Source organism: Aspergillus bombycis (assembly GCF_001792695.1).
Source record: "Aspergillus bombycis strain NRRL26010 chromosome Unknown contig00150, whole genome shotgun sequence".
Taxonomy (NCBI): Eukaryota; Fungi; Ascomycota; class Eurotiomycetes; order Eurotiales; family Aspergillaceae; genus Aspergillus; species Aspergillus bombycis.
The window spans coordinates 1-23,892 of NW_019170152.1; the positions used below are offsets into that span (position 1 = coordinate 1).

Here is a 23,892-nt window from a genome sequence, read left to right on the forward strand (position 1 = left end):
AAAAGAAAAAAAAAAAAAAAAACAAAGCCACAAATTAAAGAAGAAGAAGGAAAAAAAAAATTACCCCCGATACCCACGAAGTCGGAGCATTGATAAAAATCCCCAGAAATGTACACGTTCGCTGCACGAAAATGGGCTCTCACGAGCCCCCGACCCAAGATTCAGAATTAGCCCTAACCCGCAGCCCTCAACATACTAACATGTTGTACAACCACTTCAATCCCTCCTCTAACCTCCCTTACTCTTCCCCAGAGTCCAGCACACATGCAATAAATATTAAGATCAACCATGCAATAACCATAAAAACCTCACCACCCCGTCCACACACACACACTGTGCCATAGCCACCAATCACTCGCATACTTCTCCCCACGGAAGTAAAATCCAGTATATTGCCTGTAGCACACAACGGCCTTAAACGAACCGCATCCTTACGTCCCACCTGCTACGGTAGCCTCCTTACGTTGAATTCCAAACTCAACTCAACTCCCCAGAGACGAAATACAAAGTAAACATAGGAAGCAGAAACCAAGGATCCAGGAACCAAAGTAAAAACTGGCCAGGTAGTAGGTGGAACAGGGGCGCACATATAACCCCTCCCGCCATGCCTCACTCACCAAACAAACTACTCCTCCACTGGGAGTAAAGTACTATACACATATACAAACCCACACACACACTGTGCATAAGTCAGGTGTCCATCCTGCAAGAACCCAGCGCACCGCGTCTATCCCTATCTACCACGATCCCCACCCGGGGTGTGTGTCCTGGGAAAGGAAAAGAGAAAAGATCCCCCCCCCGTCCCCCGCAATCACTATAGCCCGAAAACGAACAAACCCAAACAAATACACAGTGCCCTGTTATCGATAGTCATATAAACCCCTCGATTGGACCCCTCATCGCCTGTCACGAAGGTGTTCGTTCAGGTCCAGCCGAAAATCAGAAGCTGGATAAGAAGGGGAACGGGAAAGAGACACAATGAGTATCTTATCTAAACTCTTCAGATCTTGTCTCCAGGGTCGACGGAGACAGAGACATAAACAGAAACATGAGCGCGATACACCGCCAGCTGTGCCGCCTAAGGATCCTGTGCCTTATCCGGGGATGAACCCCGATTTGGTGAAGAAGCCTTCTATCCGGATCGTGGAGAAGGATGAGGATGATGAGGGGAGGCCGCGCTCTGGATGTGGGGGTGGTCATTTGGAGAAGGGAGTTGAGGCGCCGGTGAAGGTGTCTGAGGAGACTTTTGTTGCTGTTGAGGGGGATACTGGGTTTGAAGGTGTGGAGAAGGATGTTGAAGATGAGGAAGGTGGCCAGGATGAAGAGAAAGGGGATGGTCAGGTCAAACAAGACAGCCAACAAGCACACTGCATCCCCGAGAGACCGGAAAGAAAAAACACCGTCAAGGGACCCGAAGTGAGGAGCCGGATGATCGAAGACATCCCCGAAGAAGCCGATAAAGAAACTGAACCGAAGACAAACGAGCAGGATGACCGAAAGGACACAACAGTCCCAGCCAAGGACGAAGAAGGCATGCCAGCCTGGCGGGTTAGTCGTCGTAAATCTCTCGTCGAAATCATCAACCTCCTGCAAGCTACTGCGGCGTCGGCGCCAAAACTATCCAATATCCGACTCCCTAGTATCCCGCCCAAATCGCCGCTTCGCACGCGCGGGTCGGCGGCATCGCTGTCTTCTTCTGTGTCCTCGGCCACAATGACGGAAGATGAGCCAGCTAATCTGAAGAAGGAACGAAGGATGGCTGCGGTGATGTTTCGCGGTGGTCGGTTTGGGAACCGCAAATCGGCGGATGGGACGATGGTAGCATCAACTACGGCTGCCGGTAAAGAGAAGCCTCTTTTTTGCTAGGAACGGCGTTTGGGGTTCGGGGTTTTTGCTTTGGCCGATATCGGGGGGTTTTGTTTCCTTTCTGAGGATGTTTTGGACTGGAAGTTCTTGATATGTATACTATTATGGGGGTTCTTGTACAGGTGATCTTGTCGTTGATGTGGGTGGTGTATGATACAGGTGTTGTTCTTTCTTTTCGACGATGTCTTATGTATGAATAGTACCAATTCAAGGTGAGATAATGCAACGAGAGTTCGTAAATTTAAGGACGATATCAAGAACTTGCAGCTGTGAAGACTGTTAGCATTGCTCAGGAACTATGTAAAACGTCAAACCTATGACGAGCTTACTGGAAAAAGTATGAGTTAGAATAGAGCTCTTCCTTCCAACAACTAAACAACACATGACAACACTCCACGCCGATAGATAAAACGGGCATGGAGCTGGAGAAGAGGTGTAGATCATCGTCAAGACTTCGGCTATCACGCATTTGCAGCTGCTACGGATCGACTAGACAAGGCTCACCGCATGAATGTGATGGAAGGCTGTCGTTTGAGAGATAGACTGGCTGGCGTCTACTTCTTTTCTAAAACAAAAAATAGAAGATTTTCAGAAGTAGGAAAATACCGGTAACGCAGACGGCAGGAATCTCATGGAAAAACTACGCATAAGTGAGAACGTTAGGTCCGTAGTGTCATTAGCCGTATAGGACAAAGGAAAGCCAAACCTAGGTACTGAGTAGAGAGCGACTATATATACAGGATTCGAAAGCCTGTCTCGAAAAGCTTGCACAATGGAATGAACTACAGGTCTACGAGGATATGGAGAAAGAGAGTAAATATAAAAAGTCTATTTATTAAGCTGGCGAGCCCATAACTATTTCCAGTCGCAATGCTGGAACGAGGCTGCACAGGAAAATCAGAAAGTAAGCAGAACAGTCTTATCACTCCGAGGCTTCCACGACACGAGATGCCAGTACAAGACACTGCAAATGATACTATGGAGGTATTTCATAGATGTATTCCATCCCGCGCTCCTCGAGCTACCAATGTGACGATTGTGATCGCTTACACAAGGGAGCTGAGAGCAATGCAAGGAAGAGCAAGACCAACGACGCTTCCATCCTGTGAAGGGTTAACAGTAGTCACAGAGAGAGAATAGATTCTGGTACTTACGGCGCTGGACTTGGTGTTCTGGCAGCAAGAGATGGGCTGCGAGCACTGCTTCTGAGGGCTGAGGATGGGGACTGGGCATTGTTAGTATACCATTAGATATACTTCGTATGGCTATATACTTACTAACGGGGATGACGGGGATGTTGGTGCACTCATCCAAGAGACCAAGACCCTGGCCCTGCTTGCCATTGAGGAGGTCGAGGAGGTTGTTCAGGATACCAGACTCGGCCTGGGTGAAGTCACCAGACTTAATGACCTTGTTGCAGCACTTAAGCTCAGCCTGGTCACCACACTTCTCGGCGGCCTGCTTGGTGGTCAAGTCGGCGGGAAGAGGGAACTGGTTCTTGGCGTTGCCAACTTCCTGGCCAGCGCCAGTGCCAGCGGCAGGAGGAAGAGCAGCAACGGCAGTAGCCAGAGCGAGAACAGCGGCGACGGAGAACTGCATTGTGACGGTGGGTTTGGTTTTGAACGAGAGTAGACTCGGAGATGTTTGTAAGCGAAAGAAGCTTGTCTTGAAGACTGAACTGTGAAGAGAGAATGAGAGTGAATTGATTGTGTGGATGAAGAACAGATTTGGCCGATGAAGACGACTCCTTATATAGACAAATCTGGTGGTCTGTGAGCTGCCTTGGAAGCCCTACTTTGGAGTCCCAGTATGTTTTCGAAGGGGCATGATACCTGCCGTCACTCCCTCAGGAATGCAATAGGCAAGGAATGGTCGTCCATGTCACTACTCTACCTACAGTAAGACAGATCCTTGGGCCCGAAGACGTCTGTCCCAGCCAACGGTATGGATCTACCAGGATGCCAGTCGAGCGGCATACCACAAACGTTCAGAACTGCCTGTGTTGCACACCAGACTGTCTCATTCCTCCTGTCTTGATCCCGTAGATCGCTATGCAACCCGTCGATCCCCCTCGAGGGCCCAACGTTCACGTTACATTAGGTTATACTTTGAAGCTAGAAAAATATGTTGACCAATGACACATGACATTGGCATAAGCTGACTTGGGCGAGAGACGACACTCACCCTACCTGTTAGCTTCCGTCTCATGACCAAGTCCTGGTTTGCCTCATGCCGTAGGCCCGCAAGCCATCTCCCGATGGAGCTCGTGTGGTATGCAGCAGCCAGCCCCGAAGATCAAGCTACTGATAGCGAGTTAGGTTGCAGGGCGTTTGCAGAGCATAGTATGGGCGCTAGCATCTTCGTATTCATTGGTTCTCTTTTTCGGTGTCCCCGTCTCACCAATTCCTCAACTCCCATGTGGGGAAGAGACACAGGTAAGGGGTGGCTACACTAGTTTCTGTCTAATTTCCGCACGCAGGGAGCTTCCATGACCTCTGTCACTTGTTCCACTATATGCTGGCCGACTATTAGGAAGTCTAACACCGCACAGTTCAAGTTCATTTTTCCTGTTTTCCGTTTCGCCTTGCTAGGGGTTGAGCCGGGTTGCGCCGACTCCGACAATGTTCAACGACCCACAACCTAGCGTTGGGCAATGTACTATCCCTCAGACACTCATCTCAGGATTAGTAAAAGAAATTGACCGGAATGTTTCCTCCAGCTTTGATGTCATCAAGTTGAGTGTGGTGCCCGCGTTTGGCAAGAGCTGCTCAAATCACTGGGACTGTGTGTGTAACAATGAACTTCGCTGGCTTTGGGTCTCTTACTGGCCAATAAGCATGCCTGGGCTTGCGTTCCTGAGGCTGTACGGAGTAGATACGTTTTTGAGTAGGCATCTAGACTCTACTGGTAGTCCTCGGTAGCCTGGTGACCAAATCATAGGCCTCCTAAGACTATGAGTCTCTGGCTTGCTAACACAGACATTATGACGGAAGTACTGTAGAGTTCATGTAAGAAGTGTATGAATTGCGATTCTACGTAGTATAGTAATACATTCAAATCCAAAATATGGCATATGGATTGGTTGTGCAGTATTGATGGTGGAATGAGAATATATATATATATCTGTATCTGCGGTATATATCCACGGGTATACGTTGTAGTATGACTATGCAGACTCATCATCTGCATGAAAGCAACTTTGAAACATTTATTCTTCTTTGATCAGAGAAACAGACTAAATTATTGTGAAATCATTTCTACCACATATCGTTGTAAACGTAAAGGTGCTACTGAATGTGTTGATACGTCTGATAGAACTATACGGACTACAAAGTGATCTTGCATGGAATAACTTACATAAATGCTATTTTACCACAGAAGAAACGGAACCGGATGCCTGATACCATCTGTAACAAGATACTATCGTATGAATTGAATTCTCTATCAGTCTGTTTGTCTGCTGTATTCTATTTGCTCAGCACCAAAAAACTAGTTGAACTATCTTCCAAGTTCCTATACCCTATCCAACATCAACCATCCCCCGACAATAACAAAGACAACAACAAGGCCCGTGAACCTCCCTGCATCGGTCTAATGTTGTCTCGCACAATATACCCGCTCTGGTGCATTAATGCAAGATCAAGCTTCACTGGAGAGAGAGAACATCACCACCAGTATCTCCGAATTAATCCCGAGCCGCCAGACCGCTCGCCCAGCTTTTACGTTTCATGCTTCAAGCCAGGAATCAACATCACTATGGTTACAAAGTTCCAACCACCACTTTAGGACTTTTCACCGACATTGCGAACCAGGCGGTAATGCTATTGAGTTGCATCTCACGAGCTTGATGGTGCCTCTCTATCCCTTGACGGGTGGGTGGTCCCCGGGACCCCGAGCCAGAACGGCTGCCAGCCACAGGGATGGCCGCCAACTTCCAAGGAGGGCAAATCCCGCGTTCGTATTCTAGGGGGAAATATGATCCGCATTCTAGGACAAAAGTATGAATCCATGCGTTGGACATGAAATCGGACTTCTTCGGTTTGTTTTGGTCTATCTTGGTTTCAGGGTCCACTCCTTTCCTTCGCGCACGGGGTTGAGAATCCTTTGCACCGTCACTTTTGTTGAGCTGGGTGGCGACAGAGTCTCCTGTGGTGAGAGTGACGGAGGGTGGTTGGGGGGAGGTCTGGGTGGACTCAGGCAGGAATGGTTTTGTTTGCCGGTTGTTGGATGGCCTTAGGCCGGTCGGGTACATGTGACGTCTGTGCCCATCTTTATTTAAGGACATCGGTAGCACATTATCAATGGAATAGCTTTCCTCGGTCTATCTTTGCATTCGGCCTAGGAGAGAGAGAGAGTGTGTGTGTGTGTGCATGAATATTTTCCCTTTCTCTTCTTTGCCTTTCGTTGGGCTTGAATCTGGGCTGAGAGCACCCAGAGTAATTTGGATAGCTAGACTAGAGTAGCATAGGGAGGCGTATCGATATCGAGTCACAGAATAAATTACATCAAAACATAAGCCATTGGGGTCAACGTTGATTATCCACGGGTTAGAGATGCACCATTTTGAGATTCTCATATTCGTTGTTGTTCCCGTTCAAGGTCGTAAACTCTATTTTACTTGTTGCTCTGGACAGACTCAAGTCAGCGTAGCAGAGCAAATCCCACACCACCACCACCCGTAAAAGCCACATAAGCTTAGCAAATGCTTGAAAGATCCTCATACAATAGGTAATAGATAGCCCCTACCAGATGAGTGCTGGTAACTATCCCAGGTAGCATCGAACCGCCTGGCAGGCGTCAACGCAATGACAGTAAACGGCTTTACTCAGGACGGCGGTTAGACTCCAACTGCCCATGCCGTGAAAGTGACATTGACAACCTTGACACCTGTCTACGCCGGATATATCATCCAACCCATCAAAACCAACCTCCAATACTACCTTACTTTGACCCGGAGGAAAAGAGTTTTATTGATCCCAAACCCCCACAAAAACCCACCCCACGAATTTAGAAGTAGCTAGAAGAGTCAAGTTGGATAAATGGCAACCCACCCGATCTACCTCATCGCCGAAAGCGGCGCCTCCTCCCCCGCGACCAACACGCCCTCTTCGTCGAGACTCACGAGAACGGCCCCTCCACCGGCCATATCTACCATGTCAAAGGGAACATCTAAGAAGGCATGATCTTCGAGCACCGCGCTGAGCTGTCGCCGGAGGAGATGCCGGGGTTCTGTGGCAAGGAGAAGCTGGGTGTGGTCGCGGTTGCGGAGTACGGACGCGTCTTGGGGATCTGCGAGGGTGTGCCGGTGCCAAAAAAGCAGTTCCAAGGGGCGAGAAGGTTGTATCCGCGGGAGCCGTTGAGACGGTGCCAGGAGTGGGTTGCTGAGGCGGTTGACGCTTTGAAAGGGGACGGAGTTTTGATTGCGAGTGACCTAGTTAGTACCTTAAGTGGGCTGTTTTTGTTTACGTCGGGGTTTACTGGGGTTAGGGATACATTTGTTTTGTTTTGTTGGTATTGCTGGATTGAGCCGAATAACTGTGGTTGATTTTGTTCTTGAGAAGTGAGGATCATATGTCGATGGTATATCGATGTACTACTACTATGATCGTGATGCTCATCTTCGATTCGATATCTTGGGGAAGAGGGGGACTAGTCCCGAATTGGTTAGTGTGGTCGCGATACGGCGTCCGCATAATTCAATTCGATCATTCACCCTACCCGCAGGATCCTCTGCACTTCTGCCACGGCTCTGACGCGCACTCTCGAGGGAACAAGAAGTGCTAACCAAAATGTCCGAGACACCCTCCAAGCACATAACTGACAATCCGTCAGCATCCCCATCGGAGGGGCGAAATGACCCAGTGAACCAGGAAGGAAACAGCCCCGATGGAGACCAGACAGAGACACAGGCACAGGCACCAAATAGGCCTAAGGAGGACACAAGGGAGGAACTACAGCAAAAAGGCAAAAAGCGCGAGGAAAGTGATGAAGTAAATAAGGGAGATGCCTCCGAGCATGAGGAAGGTCAAGAGGAGGAAGGAGAAGCTTCAGCGCCACCATTACCAGATGAAGAGGTCCCACCACCGCTTCCCAACGAAGCTCCTCCCGGTGATGACGATGGGTGGGAACCTGTCTGGGATGCCAACGTTGGAGCGTACTACTTCTATAATCGTTACACAGGCGTGTCGCAGTGGGACAACCCGCGCGTGCCGGAGGCGGCGGCGGAGCCAGCAGGTCCCCCTGGCGTAGAGACCAGCGCTCCGTCCACGGAGAAGGCCGCGCCCGTGGTAGGTGGCTATAACCCTGCGATCCACGGTGACTACGACCCAACGGCTCCGTACGCCCAGCAGTATGAGCAGCCGCCCGAGGATACAACTGCCGGGGCTCCCGGTACGGATCACTACGCGGCGGTTGGTGCGTTCAACCGGTTCACCGGGCGATGGCAGAATGAATCACAGAATCCCGAGAACCATAATGATCAGAATAAATCCTACCGGCAGATGAATGCCTTCTTTGATGTGGACGCTGCAGCCAATAGCCATGATGGAAGGAGCTTGCGGGCAGAGCGGAGCGCTAAAAAGCTCACCAAAAAGGAACTGAAAATGTTCAAGGAGAAACGGAGGGAGAAGAAGGAGGAAAAGCGAAGGGCATGGCTACGCGATTGACCGGATTCAATCCTCAGGTGATGCCTTGTCATTGAGATACCTTTTGTTTTATACGGATGGGCTTGGGCGTTTGTACTGTAGTTCATGGGTCGCATATGATAGAGCAGCGTCTACTTTCATTTCTTACAATAAATGTAACATATTCATCTGCTCCATCTCTCGGGTAACTGCTCGCGGAGCTCTATACAGAGTAAATCAAGATGAGAGCAATGTAGATATGAAATGCCGACAAATGATCCACTAGATCACATGACCCGACATCAAAGTTCTCAGCAACCATCCGATGCGTCACAGTCGAGTATAGCACCCTCAAAAATATATAATCAAGGTATGTGGGTTTCTTATTCTGAGTGCGCTGTACCATATATATCCTAAGACCCCTGTGTAAACACTGCATTTCATGCCCCTCATATATGCATAGGTGGGGTGTTGAAGACTGAGGGGTTGATATACTATCACAAAAAAAAGAAAAAAAAAAAAGGAAAAAAGGAAAAGAGACGGCGACGAGGTAGAGGATGGAACCTCTACAAAACGTGCAAGCCGCATGTTGACTTTGAAATCGGATTTCGGTCATTTCTACCGTTTAATCTTCTTTTTCGTACTTTTCACAAAATTTTTGACATGCCATTTATTGCTCATCAAGTCTATATAAACTTCTATATAGCATCCCCCACCCCACCATCATCAAAGCCACACCATCTCCAAAAGAAACACTACTAACAAACTCACTCAGATACCCCAAACCCACAATTCAAGCGTCACCCAGACCTTGAACAAATCACCACAACCACGTGATCTCAAAAGTGCCAAACGGCAAAGACAAAGACAGAGAGGCCAAAATGTCCATCAAGACCCCCGTCACATTAACCGTTGAAGCAATCGACGACCTCATCTACGACGCCCGCGCCGGCGATCTCGATGCCCTCAAATCCGACCTGGCGGCCTTGAGCGCCCAGCACAGCTGCCCGCAGGCCTGGATTGTGGCGTCGGCGATCGACTCCGAGCCTGAAGAGGAGGGTGGTACTGGATCGTGCCTTTTGCATTTCCCTGCTGCGAATGGGAATGAGCGTACGTAGTTCTTTGTTTCTTCTTTGTCTTGGCTTTTTAAGTTTATTTCGGAGGATTGTTTGGACGTTTGGTGTTGGGAGGGAATGACTAATTGGATATTTAGAAATTTTAAACTTCCTCCTGGGAGCTCTCACTCAGGCTGAAGCTCAGCTTGACCAGGCTCAGGTGGCGGCTGTTATTAACCACCGTAACCACTCGGGGAACACAGCGTTGCACTGGGCGGCGCTGAATACGCATTTGGAGTGCGTGAAGGCGCTTGCTGGGGCTGGTGCTGATATCTCTATCAAGAATGATGCTGGATTAGATGCCGTGTTCCTCGCTGAGAGGGCTGATTGGTCGACTGAGGAGCAGGGTGAGGAGCAGGATGAGGCGGAGGCTGAGGCTGAAGTAGAGGCAGAGGCACAAGAGGGTGAAGACGATGCTGGGAAGATGTCCAAGGGTAGACAGGTTGCGGAGTGGTTGTTGAGTTCAGAGAAGGGTAGTGAGTTGGAGAGCGGTGCTGGGGAGAATGCTCCGGCTGCTGCGGAGGGATCGATGTAATGATTTACGCTTTTATGGACTTCTATAGATGTGTGGGAACTGGATAGAAAAGTTCTTGTTTTTTTTCCCCCAATTTCTTTCAGTGATATTCGTACATTCGTCCCTCATTCCTCGTCCCTCGTTTTCTCAGCTTGCCATGTCCCATACTGTCTATCGTTTAGTTCCCTTGACTGGCTGGGGCTTGTTTAGAGTCGGGCAGGGGTGTCTTGTCACTGCCAATTTCTCGAACTTTCATGTCTAGTCCGACTCGGAATCGCCGGTTGCGCCAAGTTACGGTTACGCCACCGTAGAAGGCCCAGATCCATATGGGGAGGGCTAGGAACTCGCGTCCAAGCCACGCCGAGAACCACTGAAGGAATGTTCGTCTAGTTAAACGGTGAGACGGAGGCCGTGCAAAGGGTGGCGTGTCCTCATCGAGTTCAACCGATTTTGCGGAATGCAATTTAATATACAGCGTCCAATCGGTCAGTATCCAGATGGCCAAGCTGAGGAAGAAAAAGGCGAAGAAGGCAGCCCATGTGGTCATATAAGTTGCACAATAGAACCCTTTTCCTTGGAGGAATTGTGCCAAGGACGTCGTCACTCCCCAGGCGCCATAACATGAACATAGCAAGGATTCTGTGCCCGGCTCGACTAAGGTCGCTAGGAGAACAGTGAACTTGCGGACTCGTAGCCAGCGAACCCGGCGTGCGATGTAATCCCCAACACTCATGTTTCCCACAGGCTGGATCGCCAGATCTCCAAAGACCATGCCGTGCTTGCCAAAACGCTCGCCGTTCTCTTTCTCCTCGCGGACGCGATTCTTCCAGAGAAGGTCCCCAATCAGATGATCCTCGCAAATATTGTCGGAAAAGTAATCGATACCAGGGTTGCGCTTGTGGGGATCGGTAGAGGACGTCGTCAGATAGTCGAGGTGCGACCGCCGGAACATGTTGGATTTGCCCACGATACAGGGTGCGATGAGGACTGTGTTGATTGCGGTGTACATTTTTGCATGAGAAGACGAAAGGAACAATTCTTCTAGGCAGCCTCCACCTGTTGCAAGAGTACCCTGTTCGTGATTGGAGATAGTTGGTGCTGAGGACACATCGCCGCTTGGATCTGCATCGCCGTTGGTATAAGATTCTACCAGTGCACTCTGCTCTTCTGTCAAACTGGCATCGCTAGTGACATCAACTACAAGCGGCAAGTGATGTACAAATTTGTACTTTTTGCCTGAAGTTGCACCAAGCCCGCAAAGCCGGTCGACCATCCTCCCACAGACACCTTTGCCTACCCAAACATTGCAATCTATGATCCAGACAATATCACCCTTGGCCTCTCTATAAGCCCTGCTCATGTTCCGAATCTTCGGATTTGGTCCCAGGTTGTAGATACGTTCCCCATCAGGCTGGAGCAAAGGATCCTCTTCCTCGATAAAAATGCGTGCACCGGCGTGTGGGAAATCGGATACAAGCTTTTGCAGGGTTGGGTAGCCAGGGTCGCTTCGAGATGCGACACAGAAATAGACGGTCAGTTTGTCGGCTGGATAGTCCTGACGGAAAGTCGAAGCTAGACAATCATACAGATTCGGCTCGAGACCTTTGACGGGTCGTATTGCGGTGACATGGGGAGCGTCGGAGGCAGTCGCGGAGTGGGATTTCCGGGGTCTTTGGAGAAAGTATCGCCATCTGTTTGAAGCCGCATTAGTTTGTGCCACAGTAAGCATGTATTCGAATACACCCAATAGAAAATAGAACATAACCCAGAAAAGGGAATAAAAGGCGGAATAGAAAGTTTTACATTTGGAAGTACCCCAGATAGCAGACCGAGACCACGGTTGTATACCAGATCAGACACCCCCAACCCACGATCACAGACCACCGGAGCCCGCCATTGCTAATGGTCGGTCCAAAATCGAGGGAAATCGAACGCGATTGAAGCTTTAGCATAGGCGGATATCGACGCGGTAAGAGGCAATACAGTTGGCAAAGAAAAGATGTAGTCAACGTCGCAACAACATTCTATGGACGGGAAGTTAGAGAAATGAAGTGCGGAGAGCAATTGCGGTCAGTTGACTCGTTGCAGGTGGCCTTAACACTCGACGGTGTTTCAACGTTCAGCCTTTGCTTTTTTTTTTTTTGCCCCTGGTGGCTGCCACGCAACAGCCGAACTGGGAAAAGGTATGAACTAAATTAGTTCCGTGGTTGTTCCATTCGGATGCAGCGGACGGCGTCCATTATATGGGTCGGTTCATCATGCGGTGGATTCCTGTATTTTCACCCCTTCCGTGGAGCCGCGTCGAACGAGCTCTCTCTTATTTCGAGTTTGTTCTTACATAGGATAGCAGGCCCGATATGATTGTGTGAAATCAAAGGGGAAGATATTCAGAGGAAGAATTAAAATCAATACGAAACCAAATCCATATTTACACGCTTCAAGGAATCGAATCAGCCACTTCTGGTATTTAGTTCCATGTGGCCCGTTCACTGTCATTTATCGGTTCCACGGTCCGCGGATCTAAATCTCCCAGATAGCGATAGATCCAAGAATAGTATCAAGAAGAAGACAAATGTCCAAAGACCAAGCACTGTTTTGAATATACCTTTTAATGGCCCTGTTTTCCCAAATAGAAGACCCCAAATCGCTGAATGTCCTATAATTCCGTTTACAACTCCAACCAATGCGAAAAGCATCCGCTGTCTGATCTAAGCCTTCTTCTTCTTCCGGATCAAGTTTGCTTGAAGCACATTGACTCCAGGTGATACATTCGCCCCTGTTGTACTAGTCTCTGCTGCCACCGCACCTGAGACCGTACCGGTCCCCTCTCGCCCTTCATTTTGTGCTGTTGCTGCTGTTGTTGCTTGGCTCTGTTCGTCTTTCTTTCGCTTTCGAACCAATCCAGTGTTGATGATATTTGTTGTTGGGGCAGGTTTATCGAAAGATTCTCCAGATGTGTTCCTTCCTGTGACCTGCTGACCGACCCAAAGCTGGTCCACGATGGATGCGACTTTCTCACTCCACGCCTTAGTGCTGGCTATAGAAACCTCTTGGTTGTAGAAGTCTTGCCCAAGTAGGAAATTGATCGCGGTTTTGTAATCTTCTTCACTCATAACAGCGTGACCGCGGCCTGCTTCTGGCCAGTAGAATGCGTTCAGGTCTGTGTTCGGCTGTATTTTGGGATGGGTCTCAGAAGATAAGCTGCCTGCCTGGGAAGATGGGTCTTGCACAGGACCACCTGTCGTTGCCTCTGCTATAGAATCTTTGGCAGCATCTGAAGACTGGGAATCAATAGAAGTAGGTTCTTCTGACCCGGTAGGTTCTGAATCCACCTTGTCAGATCCCGGGACGGCCGTTGTCGAGGAACCCTCTGCTTTCTCTTTGAAAACAGGTCTGGAGCTTGTCATTTGAACCGAATTGACAAGCCCTGGAGGATTAATAACAAGCCACAAGAATCCGACCAGTCGCCCAGCAGAGCACTCCTGCCGAAAAGACATCATCTCCCAGAACTGGTCTAGAGATTTGACGCTCCTCCACTGCCCAGCGCCCTCCTTCGAGTCCGTAAGCTCTGATTGCTGCGGGAGCTCGTCATCTAGGTCAACGAGGAAGCGCGTTTTCGGATCATCTGGAAAACGAGGAATTAAGCAGCGCGGAGGCGCGTTGGCGTTGTCGCACAGCTGATGAAGTGGATAGTTGTTCAGCCACCTGGGGCGTTCTTTATCATCTGACTTTGCGGCACCGGGGAAGAACCCTCGAGTTTCAAATTTGTCGCATCCTGGGACAATCAAGAATGCTGTTGCAGAGCTTTTAGCGGATTCCATGGCACGATCAAGGAGACCTTTCTCGTGGGATCCTGATTCCGGCTCATACTCGCGCAATATGGCGTCGATAACGCGACACCACCATTTGATCAGACCCCTATCGTCGAGAACATGCTTTCCTGAATTTTCGATGCTGCCTGGGAACAGATACTGGTTCTGAGCCCGAGCGAACAATGACACCACTAGCCGAACGCCCGGCCGTTGATGTGTTTGTACCAGGAAAGACAGGAAGCCGTTAGAAATGCGCCTGATGAGCGAAACTTTCGGTGCATCCTTCAGTAAATACAGGAATCCAGTAGAATCGGCCTTGGAGACGAAAACAGTCGTTAGATGCGCTGTGCTGTAGACCAGAACTTCGATTCCAAAGACGATAATCTCGGATCCATCATGCTCCACGGAATTAACGGAGACCGTCAGAAAATGGTTTTCACAAAACGTCGACTCGGGCTCTTCCCCTGGAGGAGGCGCAAAGAGCGCTGTGCATGGGGTAGGGGCTGACGAGATATGGCGAATGGTGACCTTGACACCGGTGGGGAGCACCTTAGCCAAGAGATCTCCCAGATCAACATCGACCTTAGACATCGGGTCTGTTGAGAACTAGACTATAGGCTTCATATAAAGACAGGGATCTGAATTAATAGTCGCGCGTTATTTTTCCTATTCATCTCTTTGCTTTCCCCTTTCATGATCTATTTTTCCTTTGGTCCAGAAGCCTCACGGACAGTCACGTGCAGCGGACAGGCCCTTTTTCAGCTGATCGTCAGGGAAACTGTGTACTTTTTCGTCACATCTGTGATAAGATAGTGAGATTCTGTCATGTACTCCGTTCCATGACGCTTTACCGGCCACATCACCCGTAGTCTTGATAGCCGAATTTCTATTTGAGAACTACGATGACTATCGCCATTGAAACCACTTTATGTTCGATGTACTCACAATTTTATGTCTGGATGGCATATTATGTGGATATGTATGTAATGTACAATTAGAAGTAAGCCGCAACAGCATCCAGGTCATCAGCATTCAACAAAGCCACACCTTCCTGGAGAAGCGTCCGCCATACGGCATTACGAGTTCGGATCGGATAATAAGGAGTCTCCCAATATCTAGCACCAATCCCCCTCTCCTTTGCAGTACTAATCTGGGATCGCAGAGTAGCCAGCTGCTTGTCGCTCAGAACAGCATCATCCTCCCTATATGTGACTGAGCCCACAGCCTCTTGGAAGCTAGTTGATGCAATAGGAGAGATTATGGACGTGATCTCAGGACTTTCCTCTAGCGCATCTAGGTGAGCATCGAAGAAGTAGTCGCGATTAGCAACCGGTCCAACCATATCAAAAGGCGTATTGCCTGTTCCGATGATAGTTATGGGACCACTAGTCATCGTCTTGTTGTCTTTCAGTGTGGTTAGATAGCCCTCTTTGCGGAGTGGCTCTAATGCAGAGATAACAGCTTCGAATGTTTCAGGTCCTGACGTTTTTACATCGACAAAAAAGTAAAGGGTTTGCGAAATAGTAGTGTCAAAGACGCCGCTAGTACAATGTTAATACCCACAAGCAGGAGAAATAGCAAGGCTACTTCATCAAACTCACTTTTTGGTGGGTGAAGTCACAAAACGAGTTTGGGGGTTTTGGCGTTTCAGCACATCTAGCATTGGATTGACATAGAGGGACTCAAAGGTTCGCTCCTCAGTCAAGGAGGATTCATCGTGCCCGACCTGTGGGCGTTAGTGGGCGTCACTCATATAGAGCTAGGCATCAATCATAGCACTAACATAAAGTGTACCGTTATAAAGCCATACATCAGCTTCTGTTGAAACACAGCCCTTGGAGAGACCTGAATTACGTTAGCCTTGCTTCCTCAAGGAAATGTAGATTGGCCATACCAGTGTAGAAGGGAATGTCTCTCCAGTAATCGCTGCCACGGTTTGGTTACTAATTACTTATATTATAGCAATGAGAAAGAGAAAGAACAAACAAAAGGAAAAAAAAGAAAGAGAGAAAGAAAGGGCTGTGGCTTACTTGTGGGAGTGGACTGGTATCTGAAGTAGTCTTGATCAGAAAGTTTCCAAACACCTCGATCATACCCTCTGACAAAATGTCCCTCCATAGTAGAGTAATTTGAGATGAACTTACAGGCATTATCCCCCTGGTAAAATCAGTAGGGTATCCATATTCATTGCCACCATGTGTGTTCTTCAGTACACTCTGAAGCTCAGTTGAAAATCCAGCAGCCAGTCCCGGGGATAGGAGCGCTGCGGATGCGGCGACAAGGAAGGGCAGGGAAAGAATCATGTTCATCTGCTGACAGCTCTCTTTAGGCTAATAGAAGAAATCAAGAAAAGACAAAAACAAGCAAATAACTTCCGCAAAATGTACTAGATGGCTTATTTGTAGGATACGAAAGTTTACACAGGTTGTTCAATAAATGTTTACTCGGAGTAGGCGTCCGACGTGTTGGGAAGTGGTCCGCAGCCAATCACGACCTCACGTGGCCAACAACATACACCCCAACCCTCGAATAAAAGGACGGCAATTTTGCACAAGACTATTGAAGATATTTACAGATTCATAGTCAGACCCTAGATTCCAAACTCATCTCTTTCCCTGCAGCCCGGAACAATGGTCCTGACATTACAATTGAGTCACGGGCTACTAAGAAAATATAGATAGAAATGTGAACTTCCAAATCTTGGCGCAAGAAAAAAGAAAAAGGAAAGACTAAGCAGAGCGATATAATATTGAAGAGGCTAGCACTTCTATATACCCAATGGGTGTTCATAAGAAAACATGTTTGATTGCAAACGCCACCAAGGTATCATTAAGGATGAACATGAATAAGATCATTGGAAAACAAGCTCAGCTCTTTATAATAACGCGACGACACTGATTCAACCTGCTAGAAAAACACAAGAGTGTTAGGAAACACCATATTAGACCTCCCGAACAGATGGAGCCCTGGAACTGTTCTGAGAATCCTGCGCGCTGGCCCTCCGGAGGCTCAGGTTCCCAATTCGTTGAACCAAGTTACTACCGACGGCGTCCACTGCACCCTTTGGAGCAAGTAACGTGGGTCCTTGCGCTGCAGCCTCTTGGACCTTGAACAGTTTGATACTGGTTCCATTCCACACTCCAACGGTACCTGGCGTGGCGCCCGAAGCGGAGCCAACGACCATCTCACTCGAGAAGATGAATCCCCACAGTAAGGATTCATACCAGCCCATGGAGAGGGCTGACCATTCAAAGGAATGTACACGGGTGGGAGGGGGCTCTGAAATGATACTTTGGATCATTGGTTCTTCCGCGAATGAGGGAAGATTCGTGATTAGAGTCCGGGCTTCCGGGCTAGAAGTGCTCTGTAAAGCGGACTCAGGGATGTGGGGCATAATCGCTGAAATGACAGTAAGAATAGTATGGAGTGGTAGATCTGGGAGCCAGGACTCAAGCTGAACATTCTGCCGTCAGTAGGCTGATCGATGTGCGGGAAATGGAGGATTGCTTACCCAGGCTACAGTTGGCGTGAAACCATTGGGAGCCGTTGGGAAGGCTGCTGACATACTACTCTGACTGGTCATACTATTTTGCCTAGAAAAGGATGGCTGTCCAGCAGGCATTTTACCCCGTGCTTTTTCGGACATTCCCCGTAGCTGTAGTGGTACACTTTCATCGACAGCAGATGAAATTGAAGGTCTGCGAGAACTCTGAACAGACGGCGACGATTGCGCTGGAGTCTTTTGCTCTTCTCGCTCGTCATCTGAATCGTCCCCACCAATTGCGAACGGACTGTGTTCTTCGGGAATGCGACCCAACGGTGACCGCGCGCCAGAAGCTGTGTGAGGATCATCTTCAGACGCCGACAGAACCGGGCTGGAAACAAAATCGTAAGACCCGCCTTCCGATTTTCGTCTCTCATTTTGGCGTTCTATCTCCTGCTGTCCACTCTCAAGCGTAAATTCTCGAACTGCCTCAAAACGTCTCCTGTGCTTAAGAATAGCGTACACCAGGAACGGGTTTTCTGCCAAGGTTAGCAACTTTTTGGAGAGAGACACAGCAAAGATACCACATACTGGTAAATTGATGTTCGAGAAGCGCGTTGATCGACTCAAGTACTGAGGAAAGAAGGGTATGATTCGTCTCGTTAGCCAGGAGGAAGCTGGGGGCAGACATTGACGAGAAGAGTTGCAAAAGTTTGGAGCATGCAGCTGGGGACAGATTTTCGACGTATGCAGCTATGTTATTGATGATTGCTAGAAGCGCGGGGTAGACAGCGGTTAATTGTCCTTTGCTTCCGGTGATTAGAGTATGAACGGACTGCTTGATGTCAGTTAAACAAGTCAATTTGAAGAATAGTATTTGACAAACCATGATCAAGTAATCGGCATATGATCCCTTGAAACCAGGAATACGAATGCTTTGTGGAAGCGTCTCTTGAGCTTCGAATTTCTTGTTCAGACTCTTCCCGAAATTGGGCTCGACGCTCATGGTCTGTGTAATGAAAATACACATCCTGACCACACCTTGCTGTGAAGGGTCGGATTTGTATACAATAGCATAGAAGATACAAAGAATGACGAAGTCGTGCGAGCGGTTGGAGTCGATGATGAATGATCTGAATCGCCTATTGCATTGTAAAGCTTCCCAGAAGAGCATCATCATCTCGGGTGCCCACTTGACTGTCTTTTGGCTACCAGGAAGGTAGGAATTTGTCGCCTGCATCTAACAACCGTGGCATAAGTAGAAAGAAACACTCAAAGGAGCTGGTTAAGACCTACTGGTTGATTTAAGATTCTGGTCATGCCATCAACCAGAAATTGAAAGTCCTGCGGCCTATGTAGCCTTCCGAAGTAATGGCGGTAGTAATTCTTTGGCGAAGCTCCGCGCCCATCTTCTGGGATTGGGTATAAGAGAAGTACCAAAAGAAACTGCAAGCAATATATAACTAGTATTTGCTTAGGATCTTTCCAGACAACATGATCATAGGGCACCCTCCAGGAAGCGGGATTATATTTAATGGCCTAGGAGTGTCAGTAAAGCTCTATACGTGGACATTAAAGCGGAAGGTTACACGTACTGTGTTCAGTAATGAACAAAGCAGTGTTAAAACGGCCTGCTTATCGGGACATGTTGCAATGTACGTAATGGCTTTGACACCCTGTACTGGTAACAAACCTGCCAGAACGTCAGTTGAGGCCATCATTGATAAAAGTTGACAGCACTTACCTGAAGGCATGTACATTGCCTTTCCCGTTAAGGTAAGTAATAGCCGAATGATCTCACAGCGGTTGTTTTCCAGCTCTTTGTTCGAGCCCATAGATGTATTGCAACCAACACCGCTCTGCCATATTGAGTAGGACACTTTGCTTTTGGCCGTCGGGAGCTTTGGGATGGTGAAGTCTATGTAGAAGAGAAGATCCACAAGTGTATCAATTAATTCCTCGGCTAAAGGCTTCACCTCTTCATAATCATTGGGCTCTGGCGACGCTCGTGGTTCTTCAGTTTGTGCCTCATCAAAGAGTATCTCGGCTGCCACTTGTGCTTGTCGTGTCTTCTTCTTCCGGCGACCCCAAAAGAATTTCTCTTCCCAGTCTTCCAGGTGCTCGGCTTCGTAAACGAAAGGGAGGATACGGGTCAAGATGCGAATACAGTTAAGGGCGTCACGGTCGGGAGCAAGCTCAGGGTCTGGAAACGAGGGATGGTTCTTTAATATACTGAGACGCGATGTTACAGAGAGCAATAGCGTTTCGAAGTTGGATAGCGCGTTGTCGCGAGTCCGTCGTATGTCGGCGGGGGTGAATAAACTGAAGACATCTTCAGTTGACTCTGGGAGCTCCCAGAACTACAGTACAATAGTCAGAGATACCAAGGAACCCCCTCATCGGTAGAAGAGATGGAAAACGAACTCTGGCCCAGTACGGATCGTCCGCAGGAATGTCCTTCTCTTCTGAGAGACGGAAGATTCCCTGCTTGAAGACCAGCTTTGACTCCGAAGCTCCCATTGTGAAGCCACCGCCTGTGTTTCACGGAAATATCGGCTTCATGCAGTCACGAACAGTGATGATCTAAATTCGGTGTTGAATGTGACGCTTTTAGGGAACAGTGCTTTGGAAATTACTCCAATCGATGAGTGCCGCGTGTGGATGAATGTCAATCGAGGTAGTTGGCATTCTTGGGTCAATGCATAAAGCGGGAACTAGAACTTGGTACTAGACCCGCGGAGACTCCGACATCAGAACTGGGGAACGTGGGAAAAAGCTGCCTAGTTGCGCATTGTGCGGTCGGTCCATGCTTATTTTCATCAGCTAATTTTTATTTCCGAGAATCTCCAATTTGTCATACCGTTATACATATACAATTCCTGTCTATAAAGAAAAACTTCTATAAAATATAATGCATAAAATGCACATTGAAAATTCGATCTTTTCATAAAAGGACACAGTGCTTGCTGAACGCCCTTCAGAACATATGAATATATGATTGTCTCCACCCTAATGCACCGAACACCAACAAAAGTAATTCAAAGACTACCATTGCTCGCTGACAGCCGCCTGCTCCGCTCATACAGCCACTTGTTACTCAGGCCCAGATTAACACGTTTCCCCCCTACTGGCGACGGAGTCGCAGGACCCGTACTCGAACCGAAGCTTGACTCACGGAAGGTTGATTCACGGAAGGTTGATTCACGGAAGGTTGATTCACGAAAAGGTGAGCTTCTCCCAAGAGGTGATAGAGAGCCGAAACTCGGTCTCCGTCCATTTTCTCTTCCTCCATTTGAAACAGCTTTGTGGAGCAATGGACTAGTAGAAGGCGAAAACAATGTGCCCGACGATACCTTACGCCCAGAAGCACTGGCACTGGTTGACAAAGGCGATGCACTTCTGCTGGCCGGGCTTGCTGCCCGCGACCCAGAAAGCCGATATTTGGGTGGAGTGATGTACGCAGATCCCGGCGTCGGCGGTGCTGTGGCAGATGGATCCAGTCCTAAGAGGGCACGTTGCGTAGGGGTGAGTGGGATATCGGAGAGGTTATCCTTTGGGCGAATGAGAGGGTATAGTGCCACAAGGATATTGAGAACGAAGATAAGTTGTAACATATGGAGGGAAAGATCAGGATATGTAGAATACTGGCTGGACTTTTCGAGTCGCAGGGAGCTGTAGTGGAATTGTTAGTCTGTGTGTCACAATCGACCTCCCTGTCGCTACTCACTAGGATTTGAAGGTGTTGCCAAAGATCCAGGTTGCTAGTAAAGCAGCCCCATTCCACAGAACTCTTTTGATATTACTATCTCCAAATGTTCCAGCATTCTGTCGCCGGACTATTTCATTCAACTGCGGATGGCGCCATTTTCCTGGTGTCCGGGACTCGTCTGAAGTAGGTGCAGGCGAAGATACTGCCCTAGGGGTAGATGGCGCGGATAGGGAAGCCATTGATGTGTACGAAGACGGAAAAGTACAAACAAAGGGAAAAGGAGATAGCCTGCACAGCTGTGAGTATGGTCTTCTCAGTATTGCGCAAAGGCCCAGAAAACTTACCTTGAATTGGGGGTGTTGAAACTTACCTAACCTACCTGTGTGACGCTGTCCTAGAAAAAGTCACCTGAGCATTTGTGTAAGATTTTTTCGGCCTCGAGTAATTATACGAGTTCAAAAAGAGCCAACAACCATATCGTGGTGGGCAGCGCGACTAGCTCTTCAAATGCTGTGGTGGGACAGTGCTTGTTTTGATGATCGGTACGTCCTGCTCACTGGCAACCACTGTCACAAGCGCCTTTGACGCGGAGTTTTCAGGTAGCTCGGTAACTTTGAAGCATTAAACGCCGGACCCGCGAGTTGTCTCCACATCTACCCTCAGCTGAGGTCACGTCACCATCTCGTTGCAGCCTAGAACCCGGCCCTTACTACGGAAATAAGGAAACAACCGGACCTTCACCCTCCTGTACATCTCGCATCCTACATGACGACGCATTGTCGGGCATAATTAAACCCAAAATGGCTTCGGAAACGTCGCTAGCTGCCAAGCTAGATACATTGGTCGCTGACGTCCTGGCTGACTGGAACATATACACGACTCTCATCGCAGGGACTATTGTCACCTTTCTTATTTATTCATTTGCTACGTCCAAGGAGCCAGACATTCACCCATTTTTGCTGGCTCGTCAGTCAACAGCCTTCCCTGTCCGCCAGCCTGGCGAATCCGCCGCCTACCGCAGTCTTGAGACCCCACACGGCTTCCCCCTTCGGTCCGGGCTGAACGTCAAGGACCCCGGAGCACCGAAATGGACCGCTGGACGAAAAGGTGACTTGCGCGATGTCTGGAAAACTGCCGTTCGAGGAGCTGCAGAGGACAACAAGTTATCTGGAAAACAGGGAAAGATCTATACTGTCCTCGGAAGAAGGGCGATAGAGCATTCGTTGGAACAAGTAACGCAAGAGATCAATGTCATTGGGTCTCGCCTGCAATCCTCCAAGGCTAAAATAGTTGCCGTCTGCCTTACAGACTCGGTTGAGCTTTTGGCCTCAATATTCGGTTAGAGCTCCTCGACCTGCGTGTGCCCTATGACTGCTTACTGACAGAGGCTTTGACACACAGCTGGTGCTTTCTATGGGTTCAAGATCATCCTTATCCCTCACAACCTTGACCCCAATGACCTATCTACTCTCCTGCAGAAATCCCAGGCAGATGTATTGATTGCGGAGGCGGGCGCACTTGATTTGTCTCTTGTGGCGAAGAGTAACGAGCAACTTTCTCAGGTCATCTGGGTTGCGAAGCTCGGTAGTAGGCATATGGACTGGAATGACGTGCCTGGTGATGTCAAAGGTACTCTGGAGGTTGCTGTCTGGCACGAGATAGTAGAAGAGAAGAAGGACTTGGCTGGGCTTGATGTTCCCAGCTGGGAGCCGAACAGCCCCTCATATTCCCTTAGTACGGTTTGGCCATCCGCCTCAGGAGCAGGCGAGTTCATCGAGTATCAGCCAGCGGTAAGGTTTCCCTTATTGTGCCAGTTCAAGGCTGACGGTGCGACAGAATTTGATCTCCGCCATCGCTGGATTGACTTATTCCTTGCCTCGTAATGAGCGGTTCAGCCCTAGTGATCTGGTGCTTTCGACTGATTCCCTTTCTCGCTCCTATCCGTTATGTCAGGTAATGGCCGCTCTGTACTCGAATGCCTCCGTTGCAGTGAACTCTGTTGCTGGGGAAGGTGTCGACTTCGCTTTGGCTACCGTTGGAGTATCTCCAACTGTGGTTATTGCCTCATCTCGCACAATGTCCGATTACCATAACAGGTTCATGGAACCACATTCCGGTATCGTCTCTTCCCTGGCTCGTTGGTTCGATGTGAGGAAATTAGATGCTGGAGTCATGCCCTCTCATGGCATGTTCAGTCAGGTTGCCAATATTGGACCGATGGCCGAGCTCTCACTCGACAAGCTTCGCCTCTTATGTATCTCGCACCGTGCGGACGCCGACCCCAAGGTTCGCCTTACCTCCGGACAGTTAACGGATTTGAAGATCTTTACTGGGGCTCGTGTGGTCTACGCCTTGACTGGTCCAGGCGTCGCCGGCGCTGTCTCTCAGACGAATGTATTTGACTATAGGCGCTATCAGGGCCAAAGTCACTTCGGAGCTCCTTTAAGTAGCGTTGAAGTTGTTCTTACCGGTGTCTCGGAAGACAAGGAAAATGAGGGACAGGTACGCGATTCTGTTATAATGGACTTGCGCTACATCTTTTCTCGTTTAGCTAATGATTGCCCAACAGATTACTGTTTCTGGCCCTGCCGTTGTCTCTGGGAAAACCACGCTAGCGGTGCAAGGCCGTATCCGTGACGACAACACATTAGAGTTGTGCTAAATCGCGTATGTGCGCAACAACATCTGATCGTTTTTTTAGCGTTGACCTCACGGCTACATGACTGATGTTGCCGGCTGATTTCTTTTGCAGTCTTTGAATGGAACATT

General features: G+C 48.8%; 10 protein-coding genes across 10 annotated transcripts; 4 read left to right on the forward strand and 6 right to left on the reverse strand.

Annotated features, from left to right (window-relative positions):
- Positions 1 to 978: 978 nt before the first annotated feature.
- On the forward strand, positions 979 to 1,866 carry ABOM_011075 (uncharacterized protein; the record flags this gene model as incomplete). The annotated part of the gene is made up of 1 exon (XM_022538203.1): positions 979 to 1,866. The coding sequence occupies one exon, from the start codon at positions 979 to 981 to the stop codon at positions 1,864 to 1,866; it is 888 nt and encodes a 295-aa protein (XP_022384017.1).
- Positions 1,867 to 2,912: 1,046 nt separating this feature from the next.
- On the reverse strand, positions 2,913 to 3,465 carry ABOM_011076 (hydrophobin family protein; the record flags this gene model as incomplete). The annotated part of the gene is made up of 3 exons (XM_022538204.1): positions 2,913 to 2,969; positions 3,021 to 3,091; positions 3,144 to 3,465. The coding sequence occupies 3 exons, from the start codon at positions 3,463 to 3,465 to the stop codon at positions 2,913 to 2,915; spliced, it is 450 nt and encodes a 149-aa protein (XP_022384018.1).
- A 4,190-nt stretch (positions 3,466 to 7,655) lies between these two features.
- Positions 7,656 to 8,531, forward strand: ABOM_011077 (WW domain-containing protein; the record flags this gene model as incomplete). Its single annotated transcript, XM_022538205.1, has 1 exon — positions 7,656 to 8,531. The coding sequence occupies one exon, from the start codon at positions 7,656 to 7,658 to the stop codon at positions 8,529 to 8,531; it is 876 nt and encodes a 291-aa protein (XP_022384019.1).
- An 839-nt stretch (positions 8,532 to 9,370) lies between these two features.
- Positions 9,371 to 10,139, forward strand: ABOM_011078 (ankyrin repeat protein (Yar1); the record flags this gene model as incomplete). Its single annotated transcript, XM_022538206.1, has 2 exons — positions 9,371 to 9,599; positions 9,703 to 10,139. The coding sequence occupies 2 exons, from the start codon at positions 9,371 to 9,373 to the stop codon at positions 10,137 to 10,139; spliced, it is 666 nt and encodes a 221-aa protein (XP_022384020.1).
- A 157-nt stretch (positions 10,140 to 10,296) lies between these two features.
- On the reverse strand, positions 10,297 to 11,847 carry ABOM_011079 (putative ceramide glucosyltransferase; the record flags this gene model as incomplete). Its single annotated transcript, XM_022538207.1, has 1 exon — positions 10,297 to 11,847. The coding sequence occupies one exon, from the start codon at positions 11,845 to 11,847 to the stop codon at positions 10,297 to 10,299; it is 1,551 nt and encodes a 516-aa protein (XP_022384021.1).
- Positions 11,848 to 12,826: 979 nt separating this feature from the next.
- ABOM_011080 (H3 histone acetyltransferase RTT109) lies at positions 12,827 to 14,521 on the reverse strand (the record flags this gene model as incomplete). The annotated part of the gene is made up of 1 exon (XM_022538208.1): positions 12,827 to 14,521. The coding sequence occupies one exon, from the start codon at positions 14,519 to 14,521 to the stop codon at positions 12,827 to 12,829; it is 1,695 nt and encodes a 564-aa protein (XP_022384025.1).
- A 403-nt stretch (positions 14,522 to 14,924) lies between these two features.
- Positions 14,925 to 16,233, reverse strand: ABOM_011081 (uncharacterized protein; the record flags this gene model as incomplete). The annotated part of the gene is made up of 5 exons (XM_022538209.1): positions 14,925 to 15,471; positions 15,532 to 15,656; positions 15,714 to 15,775; positions 16,075 to 16,087; positions 16,144 to 16,233. The coding sequence occupies 5 exons, from the start codon at positions 16,231 to 16,233 to the stop codon at positions 14,925 to 14,927; spliced, it is 837 nt and encodes a 278-aa protein (XP_022384024.1).
- A 638-nt stretch (positions 16,234 to 16,871) lies between these two features.
- Positions 16,872 to 19,934, reverse strand: ABOM_011082 (Hid1 family protein; the record flags this gene model as incomplete). Its single annotated transcript, XM_022538210.1, has 8 exons — positions 16,872 to 17,384; positions 17,442 to 17,953; positions 18,006 to 18,249; positions 18,301 to 18,654; positions 18,711 to 18,953; positions 19,010 to 19,107; positions 19,159 to 19,774; positions 19,839 to 19,934. The coding sequence occupies 8 exons, from the start codon at positions 19,932 to 19,934 to the stop codon at positions 16,872 to 16,874; spliced, it is 2,676 nt and encodes an 891-aa protein (XP_022384027.1).
- Positions 19,935 to 20,452: 518 nt separating this feature from the next.
- Positions 20,453 to 21,362, reverse strand: ABOM_011083 (nuclear pore complex component; the record flags this gene model as incomplete). Its single annotated transcript, XM_022538211.1, has 2 exons — positions 20,453 to 21,086; positions 21,142 to 21,362. 2 exons carry the CDS (start codon positions 21,360 to 21,362, stop codon positions 20,453 to 20,455), a joined length of 855 nt encoding a protein of 284 aa, XP_022384026.1.
- A 561-nt stretch (positions 21,363 to 21,923) lies between these two features.
- On the forward strand, positions 21,924 to 23,785 carry ABOM_011084 (uncharacterized protein; the record flags this gene model as incomplete). Its single annotated transcript, XM_022538212.1, has 4 exons — positions 21,924 to 22,461; positions 22,525 to 22,913; positions 22,960 to 23,625; positions 23,693 to 23,785. 4 exons carry the CDS (start codon positions 21,924 to 21,926, stop codon positions 23,783 to 23,785), a joined length of 1,686 nt encoding a protein of 561 aa, XP_022384029.1.
- Positions 23,786 to 23,892: the final 107 nt, after the last annotated feature.